Here is an 18,572-nt window from a genome sequence, read left to right as displayed (position 1 = left end):
CTGGGAGAGCATTCTTTACCACTGAATCACTTGAAACCCGCAACATCATGAACTCCCGCACCCTCACCACCTCAAACTCCTCGGTTAATGATGTCAAGCGAAACTGGAGTTTTCCACCCTGACCATGAAAGGCAATGTTCGTCAAACAGCGTGGCACTCCCAACCACCTCCTCACAAACCCGCTCACCACAACCTCCATCCTCTCTACATGCCCAATCGCAATATCACACATCATCAATGGCCACAATACTCATGGTATCAATCCAAACTTCAAACACCATACCTTCAACTTACCTGGCAAACCACATCCATCAATCCTCTTCAAACCTCTCAAAAGCTTGTTTCTGACCTCGTCCACTCTTCCCACATTATTCAACTCCACTGTATACCATCTTCCCAAACTCTTCACAGGGGCCTCCACCAATGACGGAACCACCTCCCCTCCCAGCTCAAACCTGTGCATGTTATCCACCACTCCTTGTCTCACTACCACACTCCTCGACTTTCTTGCTTTAAATCCCATTCTTGCCCACCGCATCAACCTTTCCAGTCGTCCCAGTACCTCTACTGCTGCATCAGCGGACTGTTGGACAACTACCAGGTCATCCATGAGAGAAAACATTGCTGGCAACCTCTGACCAGGGGCTAGCTCCACTTCTTTCCCATGTCCACTCACCGCACATATCAACAACTCCATAACCAGCACAAACAAAATAGGGGAGATGGTACCTCCCATCGGGATCCCCACTTCCAACTTCTGCCAGTCTGTTACATAGGACTGTGTCGCAAACCGCATACAAAACTGATCATAATATGCCATCAAAAAATCCCTAAATCTCCGTGGCACCCAAAAGAAATCCATGGCATACCTGATCAAGGCATGCGGCACTCACCCATATGCATTCTTCAAATCCAGCCATACCACCACCACATCCCACCTTTGCCTCTTTGCCTCCTGTAACACTTGCCAGACCATTGCCAAGTGTTCAATGCATCCTAGTGATCATGGTATTCCTGCCTTCTGCACAGAACCATCCACAAAACCATTCCCTCTGATGAAGCCTGAGAGCCGTGCCGCAAAGACACTCATCAATATCTTCCCATCTACATTGAGCAAACTCCAAAGAATATAAACTCCTTCCGCCCTCGTCCATTGACTGGGCACCACTCCTTGCCTCCATACCACCTTCAGAGCCTTCCACAGATACTGCCTGATGCCTTCACAACTCTTAAACACCTTGTATGGCACTCCACTTGGTCCTGGAGCTGATGCTGCCTGTGCCTTCCTCAAAACTGCCTCAATCTCAGACATCTTTGGCTCTGACAAATCAAATGGAACACCTGGCTCTGTCGGTCTCACCAATCCTTCGATGTCCTCCACCACTTCGTTCCTCCTTGTGTCTGCATACGTGACACGCAGGTGACCTTCCAACCCTTCCTTTGGTACCTTCAGTACACCACCTTGAGACGGCTCCAACAGATCCTTCATAAACTGAAAAGACTTCTCAAAGAACCTCTTTCTCTTCCTCTGCCTCTCCTTTCTTTGCCTCTTCATCCTTTCCACTCTCGTCAACTTCACCAACCTCATCCTCACCTGCTTCGTCAACACCTCAAGCCCATTCCTCTCCCCTTCCACTGCCCTCTTCCATCTTCCATTCAAACACCTCAACTCCATTGTCAACTCGTGGATCTCCCTCTGCCTCCTGCTCAAACATGCCTCCTTCTCACCCTTCTCTACACACTCTTTCACTCCAAACGTGACACACTCAAACACAATCCAAACCATGCAGCTTGGCAAAATGGCTTACAAGGCCACCTGCCCCCGATGCTGTCTCTCCAGCGTCACATACATGTATACACACACACACACACACACACACACACACACACACACACACACACACACACACACACACACACACACAGTATATATACACACACACACACACACACATCCACACACACACATAGTGTATATACACACATACACACACACATAGTATATACACACACACATAGTATATACACACATAGTATATACACACACATAGTATATACACACACACACACATAGTATATACACACACACACACACACACACACACACACACATAGTATATATACACACACACACATAGTATATACACACACACATAGTATATACACACACATAGTATATACACACACATAGTATATACACACACACATACACATACACATACGCGCGCACGCACGCACGCACACACATCACGACCTATTTTATAAGTTCCCAGCCGGACAGACTATCCGATGATTGTATCTGCCAGGTATCCTGGTATCCAGGTATGCATGATGGGGTTCAAACATCCCCTCGGACTCCGTAACGATTGTAACCTATTCTCACCACGTGACTCCCATCACCACCAAATGCTCTTCTTAAAATGATCACCTCGTTGCTCGTTCGCTCCCTCAGCGCACCAACTGTCCCTATGACGTGTTACTATGAAAATTAAAAACTACGTAAAAACCACAAACAATGACGATAAATGATGCAGGTGTAACAACTGACACCACTTCACCGGAATATGAAGGATTAACTGATTAAATTGATATTTCTCGCTACGTATACACCGCCTAATACTTAATATCCTAATAATACCGTACATAAGTATTATTTATGACTTACCGTATAAACAGCAGAATACGGGTCGGTTCGGCACTGCTTTCTCCTGGATGTTAATAATGTAAAACAAAAGAAAAGTCAGAAAGGAGCGCGGCGTCCACACGGAAATCACATCCTCACGTGACCCGTCTCGGCGGCGCGCCGGCGCGGCTCCCATTGGGTACATCCACGACCACGTGATCTAACCTGCTTCGTCCTGTGCCGCACGTTGCTGGTTTTTCGTAATTTTTCTGTGGACTTGGAGCCTTGGGATCCGCAAATATGACGGTATTTTACCTTGTGCAGTTTGTCCATCCGTGCGGTCTCACTCGCGCGTCCATGCGCTTGAAAAGCGGCGTTTTGATGATTCAGGCCTTCTTGTTTACGCCTCGACTAGTTCAAAATATTCCCGCGCGTCGTGTTAACAGAATCCACCGAATTAAAGTGCATTGTGAACACGAGTGCGGCATCCTGTTCATCGCTCTGACTCCCTCCCCACAATCAATACCTGGGACTCGTACAACACATTACATTGCTACCCCTCTTTCTCTCACCTCTTTCTCCCTACCTCTTTCTCCCTACCTCTTTCTCTCCCTACCTCTTTCTCTCCCTACCTCTTTCTCTCCCTACCTCTTTCTCTCCCTACCTCTTTCTCTCCCTACCTCTTTCTCTCCCTACCTCTTTCTCTCCCTACCTCTTTCTCTCCCTACCTCTTTCTCTCCCTACCTCTTTCTCTATCATCTCATTCCCATTCAATTACCATTCTCATTCTGACCTCATTCCTCATGTCATTCCCTCACCTCATCCCCTCTCTCTCACCTCATTCCCTCACTCCCTCACCTGACTCCCTCACCTCATTCCCTCATTTCCTCACTCCCTCACCTCATTACCTCACTCTCTCACCTCATACCCTCACTCTCACCTCATTCCCTCACTCCCTCACCTCATTCTCTGACCTCAATTCCTCACCTCATTCTCTCACCTCATGCCCCCCACGCACCAGTCATGCATCCTCCCATGTACCCCTCTCTTCCCCAACACACACAATACCTGGGGCTCACTGTACGCCTCCATCGCGCATGATCTGCACTCCGACTCCCTCCCCCAAATACCTGGGACTCGCACTCCCCTCCCCTTACCTCCACTCCCTCACGTACCAGTCACACATTCTCCAATTCACCCCTGCAATCCAACACACCTGCGTTTCTCAAATCTCACAATACTTGGCGCTCTTACTGCTCCCCACACACACCCCCTCCCCACAATACTTGGGGCTCTGACTGCCCCACACCCCCCCCCCCCTCCTCCTCCCCACAATACTTGGGACTCCGACTGCCCCACACCCCTCCCCACAATACTTGTGGCTCTTAATGGCCTCACACCCCTCCTCCCCACAATACTTGGGGCTCTGACTACCCCACACCTCCCCTCTCCCCACAATACTTGGCGCTCTTACTGCCCCACCCCCCCCCCCCCCCCTCCCTCCCCCGCAATACTTGGCGCTCTTACTGCCCCCACCCCCCCCCCCCTCCCCACAATACTTGGGGCTCTTACTGCCCCCACACCCCCCCCCCCCTCCCCTCAATACTTGGTGCTCTTACTGCCCCACACCCCCCCCCCCCTCCCCACAATACTTGTAGCTCTTACTGCCCCCACACCCCCTCCTCCCCACAATACTTGGCACTCTTACTGCCCCACACACCCCTCCCCAAAATACTTGTAGCTCTTGCTGCCCCGCACCCCCCCCCCCCCCTCCCCACAATACTTGGTGCTCTTACTGCCCCACCCCCCCTCCCCCCTCCCCACAATACTTGTAGCTCTTACTGCCCCCACACCCCCTCCTCCCCACAATACTTGGCGCTCTTACTGCCCCACATCCCCCCTCCCGACAATACTTGGTGCTCTTTCTGCCCCACACCCCCTCTCCCCACAATGCTTGGGGCTCTTACTGCGCCCACACCCACCTCCCTCCCCACAATACTTGGGGCTCTTGCTGCCCCCACACCCCCCCCCCCCCCCCTCCCCACAATACTTGGCGCTCTTTCTGCCCCACCCCCCCCTCCCCACAATACTTGTGGCTATTACTGCCCCCACCCCTCCTGCCCCCCCCCACAATACTTGGGGCTCTTATTGCCCCACACACCCCTCCCCACAATACTTGGCGCTCTTACTGCCCCACCCCCCCCCCCCTCCCCACAATACTTGGCGCTCTTACTGCCCCACACCCCCTCCCCACAATATCTGGGACTCACTCTATGTGGAGTATCCGTATCCGGTGTGACAGCGTTTACCTTTTATTTGCTCCATGCCGTCAGGGTTAGGGTTAGGGTTAGGGTTGACCCTAACCCTAACCCTAACCCCGATAACCTTGTCAGGAGACTGTCTCAACAGAGTATCGCTGCTGCTGAAACAATGGTACATAGATTGTGATTGCCTTAAATGTCTTTGTTGCCAAGTCCTAATCTACTAAATTTGATGTCATGGAGATTCCCCCCTCCCCCATACGTTTTTAACCCCGTATGCTGAACGTTTCCTTTGTGCAGACGCTCCCGATGAACCCAAAGCCATTTCTGAATGGTCTGACGGGCAAACCCGTCATGGTGAAGTTGAAGTGGGGAATGGAGTACAAGGGCTACCTCGTGTCTGTGGATAGTTATATGAACATGCAGGTACAGTGCAATAACCTTTTTGCTTTTCACACCTGTGTTTCAAGGTACGCTGTTTAAAGATGATGGGAATAGAGCCTGTGATGGATGCTGTGAAGAGGAACAGTTTGAGATGGTTTGGTCATGTGTTGAGGAAGGATGAAAGTGACTGGTTGAGAAGAGTGATGGAAATGAATGTAGAAGGAAGTACAGGACGGGGAAGACCGAGAAAGACTTGGCTAAAGATGGTGGAAGAAGAAATGCGGGCAAGGGGGTTAACAAGGGGAGATGCAGAAAATAGGGCAAAATGGAGAAGATTGTCATGGGGACCGCAAGGCTAACCCCCGCTCTAGCAGGGAAAATGGCCTTAAAATGCTTGTTTAAAGGTACGCTGTGGAGCTGATTACTCCTGGGTTAGTCGTGGCCAAATAGGTGGCTTCCTACAGCCATGAATGAGCTTCCTACACCTCTGTACTGACAGTTTGGCCCACTCTTCTTGTGCACACTGCTCCAGTTCCCCCAGATCTGAAGGGTGCCTTCTCCCAACTGCTGTTTTCAGATCTCCCCACAGGTGTTCATTGGGATTTAGATCTGTACTCATTGGTGACTACTTCAGAACAGTTCAGCGTTTTGTCTTGAACCATTCTTGGTTGCTTTTTGAAGTGTGTTTAGGGTCATTCTCCTGCTACAAGACCCATGGTCTTTGACGGAGACCCAGCTTTCTGCAACTGGGTTGAACATTGCGCTCCACAATGCCTTGGTTATCTCGTGATTTCATGATGGCGTGCACACATTCAAGGCACCCAGTGCCAGAGGCAGTACAGCAACCCCAAAACATCACTGAACCTCCTCCATGTTTGACTGTAGGGAAGGTGTTCTTTTCTTTGAAGGCATCATTTTGTTTTCTCTAAACATAGAGATGATGTGCTTCACCAAAAAGCCCTAATTTGGTCTCTTCAGGTGTGTTTTGGCAAACAACAGTCAGGCCTTCATATGTCTCAGCAGTGAGGTCCTCCTGGGTCTCCTTTCATTGAGTTGGCGATGGATGGTGCGAGTTGAAACTGTCGTACCTTGTGTCTGAAGTTCAGCTTGAATCTGTTTGGCAGTTGATCGAGGTGCTTTCTCCACTATTAAAACAATCCTTCGCTGGAATCTTCGATCAAGTTTTCTCTTGCGGCCACGTCCAGGGAGGTTGGCTGCAGTGCCATGGGCCTTAAACTTCCTGATAACATTGCGTACGGTGGACACAGGAACATTGAGGTCTCTGGAGATGGACTTGTAGCCTTGAGATTGTCCATGCTTGGCTACAATCTTGTGGCTGACCTCAGACAAGTCTCTGGTTTTCTTTCTTTTCTCCATGCTCATTGCGTTACACACAGTGATGCAAAACAGCAGAATGACTCCTTTTATCTGTTCAAACTGGTGGAATGAGTGATTTTTATATTGCAGGCACCTGCAACTCGCCATCTGTGAGTTCATTTCCAAAGTAAAGTAGAATCACCTGCTTGAAATGGAAAAAGTTTCTAACAACTTCTAAAAGGTGCCAATAATATTGGCCGGGCCATTTAAGGATTTATGTGTGAATAAGCTAAGATTTAGGAATTTTTTCAGCTTTTTTTGTTTTGTTCCACTAAAAACCAAAGAAATACTGATGTGGATACCAAAATATTTTTAATTTCAACAATTTTCTGGAAGAAATGGTGCATTATTTGAAAAATGTGCAAGTCGCCATTGTTGTGCATCAGCCTTTTCCAGTCGAGAGTTTCTGATTGAAATGAACTCCATTTGTCTCATTAAATGGTTCTTTCTTGGAGTCTGATATCTAAAATAACAGTAAACAGAAAATAAACACCAATTTAAAACTTCTCTTATTATTTTTAAGCGGTGAAGCCACATAAATATTTGGTTGTCCTTCCTGCCATCTGTCCATTCGTCGTCCATTCGTCTATGAAAAATGAAGAAGAACCTTTCAAACCCACGTTTTTTTTGCTCACCTGGAACGAAGCTCCGGGGAGCTTGTGCGAAGATGCGTCGTCCGTCAATCAGTCGGTAAACACTTGCAACTTCTCCGAAACCGCTGATGGGATTGTGACCAAATTTGGCACAATTTATATTTGTTATGTTGTGAATAAAGTTTTTTCACTGCATCAAAAGAGGTCGTAGTCTAAGGGGGTCTACCGGGGGTCAAGGTGGTTTGACTCTTTATTAGATTTTCTTAGATTAGATTTAGATTTACAAAGAGAGATAGGTTTGGGACACAATTTTGAGGCAAACAGAGTTGAGGCATTCAGATTTTTCACGAGCGGAGTCAGCTGTGTCACCGTTTGAGGTAAGGGAGGGGATGGAGGGGGAACAAACACCAGAAACAGATTTGACCAGACGCCACCAGGATTTGGAGGAAGGAGACAGATTTGAGAGTTCAGTTTTGAGAGCAGAGAGATATTGTTTCCTAGTTCTCCCGAGGGTAGACACATACTTGTTCTGAGCTTTGTGAAAGGTGAAAAAATTTGCTTTCTTCTTTGAAACTACACAAGCCACTCCGATGAAACTTGACCACAACCTTCAACATCCATGATGTATCAAAGTTTGTTCACGGCATTAAAAAAAAAATCGTGCCCGAAGGGGAGGTGTCGGAGGAGGGCGAGAGTGGGGTTTTGGTGGAGGGTTGCCCCCAAAGTAGGTATTTGCTCTTTTCTCTGAAACTACATCCACAATTTCAATGAAATCTGACGGGCATTAGAAAAATTGGGTTCTGAGGAGGTATGCGGGGTGGGGGAGAGGGGATTTCCCCCCAAAATAGGTATTTTTTGTTTGTTTAAAGTCTTATGATTATGTTAGTATCATTCTACATGCTGCCCCATCTCCTAACAACCATTGAAATTGGTTTAAAATACCTTTAGTCTGTGCAGTATACTGTTTATTCTACCAGGTGAGCGCCCTGGGGTATTGCCACTATTTTTAAATTTTAATGTAATTCTAGAGGGTTCTAAAGGGTTTCATTCATTTGAAGGCTTTGCCAATTTCTTATTAAAAATGCCAGACTGAACAGCTTCCTTTGGACACGGGTTCTATTTTTAGTGACATTTCAGCGTGCCTCTTGATCTTCCAATCAGTCCATGAAATTTGTGGTTTGAAGGGCATGGCAATTTTGGCTTTGAAAAGTACACATTTTCAGGTGCACACTTACCTCGTTTCCAAGGCCAACATGTCAAAAACTTATCAGTCACTGAGGACAGATTAAAATGCAAGGAGGGATACAAATAATGATGCTCTTCAGCCATCGGGCATCAAATGGAAACACGTGGATGATGTTTGCGGAGTTTGCCCTCCAGTCAGTTCTCTTGGCTAACCCCCGCTCTAGCAGGGAAAATGGCCTTAAAATGCATGTTGTTGTTGTTGTTGTTGTTGTGTCAGTTCTCTTGGAGTTTCAACAACGAGTGAGGTACCCGTGCTACGCACGGGTGGGAGGCCATAACCAAACGGACAATGCGGAAACGGCGAATGCTAAAGCATGAAACCAATAAATTCCACATTCCTGTAGCACCTTCAGTCGCACGTCAGACATGGACAGCAAGTTCGTGAAGGACTTTTTTTTTTTTTTTTTTTTTTTTTTGTACACTGAATCGAGGCTCGTGAAAGAGCTAACATTTATTTCACAAACAAATCAACCAGACAAACAAAATATACAAAAAGAGGGAGCGGAAGACAAGATGGGGAGAGAAGGGGAAGCACACAACCACAACATTTGAGAGCAGGGAGAAGTGTGGGAGGGAGAGGGCTTGGGGGCAGGATGCGTGGGAAGGGGGGGGGGGGGGGGGTGGGAGAAGTATAAAACACAAGGGGACCGAAATTAGCGGGGGTAGAAAAGATCAAGGTTTTGGATGGGGGAGGATAAGAGATGGTGGTGAACAGCTGTTTTAAAGACCTGGAGGGTGGAGTGGGATTGAAGAGAGTGAGGGAGTTTGTTCCAGAGGCGGGAGAAAAGAGGAATGAAGGAGTGAAGGTGAGCAGAAAGTCTTGATTTTGGCAGTTTAACCATAAGAGGGTTGCAGGCAGATCTTGTGCGACCTGTAGGAATATTTGGGGGACAGAGCCCAGAGAGGGCTGGGGGGGCAAGGCCAGAGAGGAGTCGGTAGAAGACGGAAAGACCACCAACCTGCCTGCGGTGAGTGAGTGAAAGGCCCTTGGAGTTAGCTTCATCGCAGGAGATTCCAATGATTCTGAACGCTTTGGTTTCAACAGCGTGAAGACGGGCTAGGTGTGAGGCAGGAGCACCAGACCAGAGGGGAGAGCAGTATTCCATAGAGCTGCGGATGAAAGCCTTGTATGTGGTGAGGAGCTCAGGTGGGCCAAGGAAGGACTTCGCACGACGGAGGATGCCCAGTCGGCGACTGGCTTTGGAGGCCAGATTTGAAATGTGGTTTTCCCAGGAAAGATCATGGCAAATAGTGAGACCCAAAAGCTTGAGTGACAGAACTTATTGGAGAGGATTATTCAGAAAGTGGATGGGAGGGTTTTCCAGTCGGTCTTTTCGGAGAGACATCGTAAGAGTGTGAGATTTATCAGGATTGAAAGACATGTTCCATTTGTTTGCCCAGTCTGTGATTTTGTCCAGGTCTGCAGAGAGTGAGGAGGCTGCAGACTGCCGATCTGAGGGATGAGGAATGGAGCGACAGAGAGTAGAGTCGTCAGCAAAGAGATAGAGAGGATTTTCAAGAGAGTCAGAGAGATCATTGATGAAGACCAGAAAAAGCACAGGGCCCAGAACACTACCTTGGGGAACTCCAGCCTGAACAGGAAGAGGAGATGAGAGAAACCCATTCAGGGCCACACGTTGACTACGACCAGAGAGGAAGTCCGCCAGCCATGCGTGGAGATTTCCATGGATACCAAAGGAGGAGAGTTTGGTGAGCAGAGCAGGGTGCCAGACCGTATCGAAGGCACGTGAAATGTCAAGGGAGACGGCTCTAATTTCCTGTTTGGCGTTGAGGACCTCCATCCATTGTTGAGAAAGCAGAAGCAGCATGTCCAGAGTAGAGTGACCAGGTCTGAAACCAAATTGATGATCAGAGATCAAGCCATTGGAGAAGAGCAAAGATTTCATATCTGAAGCAATGATGGATTCCATGACTTTGCTGATAATTGGGAGAAGGCTGATTGGTCTGTAGTTGCTGGGATCTGTTTTTGCACCTTTTTTGTGCAAAGCGGTGATGTTGGCTGATTTCCAAGCAGATGGCAGATGACCTTGAGCAAAGGAGAGGGTGAAGAGAACAGAAAGAGGGAGTGAAAGAGCGGAAGGCCGGAAGCACATGATTTTAGGACCCGTGGGCTGATGCCGTCAGGACCAGTTGCAGAATCAGAGTCGAGGGTTGACAGAAACTTTTCCACCTTGTCAGGAGGAAAGGACACAGAGTCCAGGAGCAGCTGGGTACGACTGGGTACGGTGGGTACAGAGAGGGATGGGTTTGGGACACAAGATTTAGAGGCAAACACAGAGTTGAGGCATTCAGCTTTTTCACGTGCGGAGTCAGCCGTTAAGCCGACTTCCATGAAAAACGTACCCGTTCGCAAACAAATGGGTACGTGTGTTCCATTCCCAGTCAATGGTGAATCCGCATATGCTGATCCGCGAATTTCATGTTTAGAACATAAAACCGTCACTGCATTTCGTCATTCATTTGAACTCGATATCTCTTTTGTCATTGCAAACAGCATAACTCCAATCACAAATACACATTAATATAATAAACTTTTAACAACATTCGTGACATAAACAAATATTTAAATCCTGATGTGAAGTTCCGTATGGTTGGGTGAATACAATTACAAATTCAAAATCGTAATTGTATTCACTCAATTCCAATCATCAATCGATACTTTAACAAAGCGATTAACACGATTAACGTTTAACGATTTAATATTACGATTGAATGACGGTTGGATTGGGATATTATCAAACCTGCACAGCCGTAATCTGTCCACTTCCGCATCCGCGTCAGGTTCATAATTCTCATCAAAATCTAAGCAGTATTTGTAGAATTTCAACAAAAGTCACGTCACTGTTCATATCGGTAAATATTATTCCATCGTGGTTGAAAAAATTGGAAAATTGTGAAAAAAAAAATTGGAAAAACAATATAGCCTATTTTACTCCCAGGGGTCCCAGGATTACCCACCCAAAATATCGTTGCGATCGGTTCAGCCGTTTTTGCGGTATCTTCGAACGGACAGACAGACATTTGGTGAATTACCTTCGAACGGACATTTGGTGAATTATACTACGATGGTGTACAGATTCCAAGATGCAACGTAACCACATTCGGTGTCGGTTTATGCAGGTGTGTCTTTCACTTGTCACCAACTCCCTCCATCGCCGATCCAACTCGATAGTTATGTTGGAGGAGAGTCAGTGGGTTAAACTACTGGGTGTTGTCACTAGTAATGACCTCAAGTGGGCTGATAACATAAACCTCATTACTTCATTGGCTACAAGACTGGTGTTGGCTTAGCGGTTAGGGTGCCGGCTTGGGATCCAAGGATCCTTGGTTCGAATCCCGGTCGATCGCTGAATTAACGCCAGGGGGGGTTGACTCAGCCTGTCATCCTTCCGATGTCGGCAAATTGAGTACCAGCTTGCTGGGATGAATGATCACGGTGTGTTCCCCGATTTAGAATAGGTACACCGTATCCCTGCGCATCGTAAGAGCGTGACCAAGGGTTGGCGTCAGGAAGGGCATCCGGCCATAAAAACATTGCCTCAAATAGGGAACCATGATTGTCTTGGGGTCCGCAAGGCTAACCCCCGCTCTAGCGGGGAAAATGGCCTTAAAACGATCATTCATTCATTCATTCTACAAGACGTTCTACATGCTTCGGTCATTCAGGAAGTTGTGTATTCTGTTGCAAAATCTGATCACCGTGTTACACATCTTCGATTAGACCGATGGCTTATTTGTTGTCCAGTATGGCATTCCACAACACCAGTTACCTATGATTGAAGTGCAACAACGAGTAGTGTGGATTATCTTGACAACCATCTGTGAATCCAACCACAATGCCCTGAGTTACCTGCCAGCAGAATTCCCTTAAGGAATGGTGTGAACAACTTTGTATTAACTTTGCATAGTCGATTTCCATGTTGTTTACCTGAAAAACTATCATCACGCAGACAACTGCGTCACAGTGATAGATTAATTGTACCCCACGCAGACAAAGTGAGAAGCAGGGTTCAGCAATTGATTCATGCCTGGCCGTCTGTCTGTAATCATCGGTTTACGATTGAGGGACAAGATATTTAAATTGAATGTTTTATTTTGAACACGAATCGGAGCATGATTGAGACCGCAAGTTTGCTGTTGAACAGCTTACCATGTATTGGCTTGGAATTTGTCCCGATCGCACATGCGCAGAGAGGAGTGAATGAATATATGAATGAAAATGAATGATCGTTTTAAGGCCATTTTCCCCGCTGGAGCAGGGGTTAGCCTTGCGGGCCCCATGACGATCATGGTTCCCTGTTTGAAGCAATGTTTTTATGGCTGGATGCCATTCCTGGCGCCAACCCTTAGTCGCCTCTTACGATGCGCAGGGATACGGTGTACCTATTCTAAACCGGGGTACACACCGGGATCATTCATCCCAGCAAGCTGGTACTCAATTTGCCGACCTCGGAAAGATGACAGGCTGAGTCAACCCCCCTGGTGTTAATTTAGCGATCGACCGGGATTCGAACCGAGGATTCTGGGATCCCAAGCCGGCACCCTAACCGCTAAGCCAACACCAGGCGCAGAGAGGAGTGAGATGATGTTTTTACTCTGCCTGCCTCAGTCAAACAAAATGGAAAATTATTTCAGAGGAAACTTACTGTTTTTATGGATGTCATAAAGGACACAAACAACATGCACGAATAACTAATGTATTGTGTTAGGCAGGGTGGTGCAAGTGACGCTGCGTAAAATGTCACCTTGGCACATCACGGGTGATGAAGGTTGTGGTCTTGTTTCATCGAAATAGTGCGTGCAGTTATGCCATTCCTGGTCCACCACAACCCCACGCAGACCGATGGTTGCGTGGCCCAATATCCATACCAGGGGGATATTGCCAGGGACGGCCGACTCCTTCCTGCGAGCTGCCCACGTCACCCGCACAAGAAGAGCTCATCAAATCACTGCAGCGGCACTTTACATCCTGCAACACCGTGCGTATGAACGCCACTGTATGACGTATCAAACTACTATATACTAAGATTTGAGGCCATAATGGCATCCATGGTAAGCTGTTCATTATGCAGAAGATACCGCCTGACTGCGTGACTCGATTCCTGACTGACGGACGCCTTGCGATGCTAATACCTCCTCTGGACATTTTTTATTCCAGGTGAGCTGAAACGAAACAGGGTGTAAGTCAAATTCAGAATGGGCACTTGCATGTGGGATGGGGCATTATCCATGAGTAGCCATTCACCTTGAGGAGTAGGGGAGGAATCACCTCTGTACTCGCGATTCGGGTGTGCATAACTTCTTTGTATCGCATATGTGCTGCGCTCTGCCCCTCCCAGTACTGCGTACTCCACAAACGCTTCGCTAACTAAGATTTGAGGCCATAATACAAGATGGTGGATCAAAAACGCCCAGGCAGTTTGGAAATAAATAAACTTTATTCCGGATATTCTGCATATTTTCCGGCGTGGGGCTTGGTTTCTGAAGGTCGTGGTGCTATTTCGAATGGGCACTGGGCAAGGAGCATTCTAAAGGGGGTGGGGCCAAGGTGGATTGCATGTCCTCTGCATTCTCGCTCTGCTTCTGCGTTTTCAACATGCTGATTCAGGTCGACACAAACCTTTGGAGACTAGTATTTCATTGTTCTGTTAGAATAAGACTTTGTTGTAGTGGACCACTTTGAGCTTGATACGTGATTGTTGTGGTGGTCCACTTTGAGATTGATCCGTCATTGTTGTGGTGGACCACTTTGAGCTTGATACGTGATTGTTGTGGTGGACCACTTTGAGCTTGATACGTGATTGTTGTGGTGGACCACTTTGAGCTTGATACGTGATTGTTGTGGTGGTCCAGTTTGAGCTTGATACATGAGCAATAGTTTCCGCAATGTACGAGTGCATTTGCTGAGCTCAACTTTTTACCGACTTTTCCTTTTTCTTTTCCAGCTGGCAAATACCGAGGAATTCATCGATGGAGCTTTGGCCGGTCATCTGGGGGAAGTTCTCATCAGGTTTTTAAATTATTCAACTTTCGTTTGGAGTATTTGAAGTTACCTGTTTATATACTCTTAATATTTTGGTACACGGATTGTAGGTCGAGCAAAGGTTGTGCAGCAAATGAAGGAGATAAAATATTTAAAGTTGGGTCTCTTTTTGAAGTTAGTTATGTCCAATTACAATTTAAAGATGAAGTAAAAGGTTTGCACTTCTTAACATTAATACTCTAATAACTTCATTCATTTTTTACTCCATATGTTTTGTTATTGAACCCCCACCCCTCCCCTCTCTTGTACCCGACGCCCCCCTGGTATGGACCTCAAACTTGACTAATCTCTCCATACAGGGGTCTTTTGGGTCATCTAAGTGGTTTGGATCCTCAGGGTCATTTGGGTCTTCTGGGTGCTTGGGGTCTTTTCGGTCCCTGGAGTCTTTTAGGTCTTTTAACCGGTGGACACACATTCATGTTCCAAGATTCCCCATTAAAACGCCACTCAAATCCCTCCTAAAGGGCTAATCAAAGCCTTTAAAACCTACCCTGACAAAGAGGAACAGACATTACACAAATACAACAGTCGTCCGTCCGGCAGCTAAGCTAAATATAGCATAACAATTGTGCATTTTGTGAGGAAAGCACCAAATTTGGCACACTAGTAGACTATCATATTATGAAAAGATCTGGATATTGGGCCATCTCAGATTCAGAGATTTGATTTTTGCAAGATTTGCCGATTTTGCAGATTTGCAAGCTGAGATTGCAACGCCAGGGACGGCCGACTCCTTCCTGCGAGCTGCCCACGTCACCCGCACAAGAAGAGCTCATCAAATCACTGCAGCGGCACTTTACATCCTGCAACACCGTGCGTATGAACGCCACTGTATGACGTATGCTGATGATGCAGAAGACCTGCCTGAGTTCGAAGACTGGTGTCACCAGAGAGGAGAAGACATTCCCAACTTTCAGTACTGGGCAACTGTGCTGGAACGAGAGATGTTGGTACTGGTCTACGTGCGTTCTCTGCGGCAGGCTTCATTCACGATGTACCTTGATTCCCTGACAGAACTGGTCCCATGGTTCCATGCCTTAGACCACACACACTATGCCAGGTGGGTCCCTGTTCACCTGAGGGACATGGTTGCACTCCCAATGAAGCACCCAGATGTAGCCAGAGAATTCAGGGCTGGCAACTTCACTGTATAGAAGACGAAGGTGGTGTTCTCTTCGATCCCAATCGACCAGGCACATGAACAGAATAACGCCTGCATCAAAGGAGATAGTGGAGCAGTCGGCCTCACTGACAACCCAAGTGCCCTGCGGCGTTGGATGATTGCCGGGCCAGAAGTTGCCAGGGCCATAGAAGAGTTCCAAGATGGCCATCAACACTGGGGGAGGCGAGAGGACACACGTCATCACGACCAGACACCAAGTGTGCAGACCTCTTTCGCCAAGGATGTCCGTGCCCTTGTCAGCGTCATAGAAGAGCTTGGCAACCCCTTTGAGGAAGAGAGCATGGATCTGGTTGTCCTTGACACAGGAAATTGCAGGTCCTGCTGCAGTTGAGACTGTCAGGAATGTGAAGAAGATTGGCCAAGAGCAGTTCCAGGCTTTCACCAGAGAATGCCTGGTGGAAAGGACCAAGCCAATTGATGATGCAATTCGTCGGAACAAGCTGAAGGTGTCATTTTGGGAAATGGCTGCCACAGCCATCAGGGGCTGAATTTGAGATGGCCCAATGGCCCAATATCCAAATCTGTTCATAATAGTATAGTCTACTAGTGTGCCAAATTTGGTGCTTTCCTCACAAAATGCACAATTGTTATGCTAAGTTGCCCCACTATAATTATATGGTATGTATATTTATATATTAGCCTGGCGTTGGCTTAGCGGTTCGGGTGCCGGCTTGGGATCCTAGGATCCTGGGTTCGAATCCCGGTCGATCGCTGAATTAACGCCAGGGAGGTTGACTCAGCCTGTCATCCTTCCGAGGTCGGCAAATCGAGTACCAGCTTGCTGGGATGAATGATCCTGGTGTGTACCCCGATTTAGAATAGGTACACCGTATCCCTGCGCATCGTAAGAGCGTGACCAAGGGTTGGCGTCAGGAAGGGCATCCGGCCATAAAAACACATTGCCTCAAACAGGGAACCATGATTGTCATGGGGCCCGCAAGGCTAACCCCCTCTCGCGGGGAAAATGGCCTTAAAACGATCATTCATTCAATCATTCATTCGTGTATATTTATATATATGTTGTTGTTGATGACCATTCCGTTTTGCACCGTGACGATGCATAGAGCTGCCGAAGCAGTTTCCTTAGCTATTGGGTCACAATCCCCCCCCCCCCCCCCCCCCCCCCATCCATCTATCTTCACTTTGAGTGGCTTTAGGCGTTTATTTCTATCACATTTTATACCATACTTTTATACCATGATATGAGAATTTGATGTCTTTGCCTTTTGACAAGATACAAAACTTTGGTGATTATACTTGTATAAATCTTTATACACCATAAACTGACTGACTATACATTTTGGGTGAGAAATCTGGTAACCGGCGACCTCAGGTGTAAGGTTGTATATTGAGTGATAAAACAGGGAAGGAAAAGAATTACATGCTGCTATCACATAGTTTCCAACTCTGAGGGCCTGAGCTTTGCTTAAAAAGCACAACTAGCCTTACTTCCTCTGGCAAAAACATTCGGGTTTGGCTCAAGGGTTATTAACGGTTTAATGCATACATGTGTTCGTGTTGATTTTATACAACTACTGTCCATTCTATGGGCATTGAACGAGAACTGCATGAGTTTACTTGTAGTATTGCAAAGCATTGTTTGCCCCAGCCGTTAACCATCACGGAATGGCTGCACATGTGACGGCGAGTGAAATGGTGTTTGTGCGGTCTTGGTCCAATGGTTATATTGATGTCGAACATGACTATGTCACATTCTCTGTGTTCATCTTTCACATGGATGTTAAATTGTACAATGTTGATATGTTGAATTGCCTACTCATGAATTCCCATTGCTCTTTTGCACAGGTGTAACAACGTTCTGTATGTGCGGGGTGTGGAAGAAGAAGAAGAAGATGGAGAGATGAGAGAGTGACCTGATTTTCCAGTGTTTTTGTTTGAGGACCCTTTTTTATTTTATTGAAAGGAGTTGTGGTATAAATCAAAAGGAATTTTTTTTTTTCCATGAAGATCTTGCAATATGAGTATCTTGTGATGAGATCAAACTTGCTCTTGTATTCAGGAAAATAAAAGTGGCATTTGTAAGTCGTCTTGTGTGAATTTGAGCTTTCCTTCCTCTTCTTGCTTTGTATAGTTTGTATATCCCTTGCTCATTCCCCTGTGTCCTCCTCCACAGAAGACGTATGTCCAAAGTTTATATATATTTTTTCCAACATAGCTGTCATACCACAGTACTTCTGATGTCATATTTACCGTCAAATAATTATTCATGGGTAGTCGCTGCTATGTTAAAATTTTTGTCAATCGCTCAAGAGATTGCTGAAAAAATGAATTTAAGTGAATAAAGGTCAAAAAGTGAGGGGTTTGGGTGGAGGGGAAAAAAAAAAAGAATCAGCACCAAAACAAAACGGTACCATTCGGTCCTCCAATAAAAGAAATGCGCCCCGTGATTTCATACAGAAGGAAGATCTTGCGTATCTAATAGTCAGGTTCACTATGTTTTTTCGTTCAAAATCATGGTAGATTAGCAAACCTATACATTTTTGCAAACGTTATTACATGGAAAATCTGAAAATCAATGTTTACATTTGCCAATTCCGACCAATTCGATTCGACCAATCGACCAATTCCATTCGACCAATCGATTCGATTCGATTCATCGAATTCGATTCGATCGACCATTCGACCAATTCGATTTGCCAATCAATTTGACCGACCTTTGCTTGTGTGGAACGGACTGTGAAAACGATGCGGACTATAATGTCGGATACGACACACAGGACAGTGATGAGATGACTAACTCTAAATGGCATATTCTGTAATCGTGTATGTTTGATGCCATTGACTGCCTGTGTATATTTTGTCATTGACTGCCTGTGTAGAT

The 18,572-nt window shown here is 46.6% G+C and overlaps 2 protein-coding genes across 2 annotated transcripts in view; one reads left to right on the top strand and one right to left on the bottom strand.

Annotated features, from left to right (window-relative positions):
* The window catches only part of MED20 (mediator complex subunit 20), a 47,581-nt gene extending 45,018 nt beyond the window's left edge, over positions 1 to 2,563 (bottom strand). Inside the window, exon 1 of the mRNA XM_068104747.2 lies at positions 2,384 to 2,563. Within this exon, the coding sequence (XP_067960848.1) occupies positions 2,384 to 2,397 (14 nt within the window). The 5' untranslated portion in view covers positions 2,398 to 2,563. The remainder of the gene's footprint in view (positions 1 to 2,383) is intronic.
* Positions 2,564 to 2,801: 238 nt separating this feature from the next.
* SNRPF (small nuclear ribonucleoprotein polypeptide F) lies at positions 2,802 to 17,773 on the top strand. The gene is made up of 4 exons (XM_068104753.2): positions 2,802 to 2,929; positions 5,185 to 5,310; positions 14,450 to 14,514; positions 17,537 to 17,773. The coding sequence occupies exons 1-4, from the start codon at positions 2,924 to 2,926 to the stop codon at positions 17,601 to 17,603; spliced, it is 264 nt and encodes an 87-aa protein (XP_067960854.1). The 5' UTR covers positions 2,802 to 2,923; the 3' UTR covers positions 17,604 to 17,773.
* Positions 17,774 to 18,572: the final 799 nt, after the last annotated feature.

This window comes from Myxine glutinosa, chromosome 1 (genome assembly GCF_964187855.1).
Source record: "Myxine glutinosa chromosome 1, kmMyxGlut1.1, whole genome shotgun sequence".
NCBI lineage: Eukaryota > Metazoa > Chordata > Myxini > Myxiniformes > Myxinidae > Myxine > Myxine glutinosa.
This window is presented reverse-complemented; position numbering and strand designations above follow the sequence as displayed.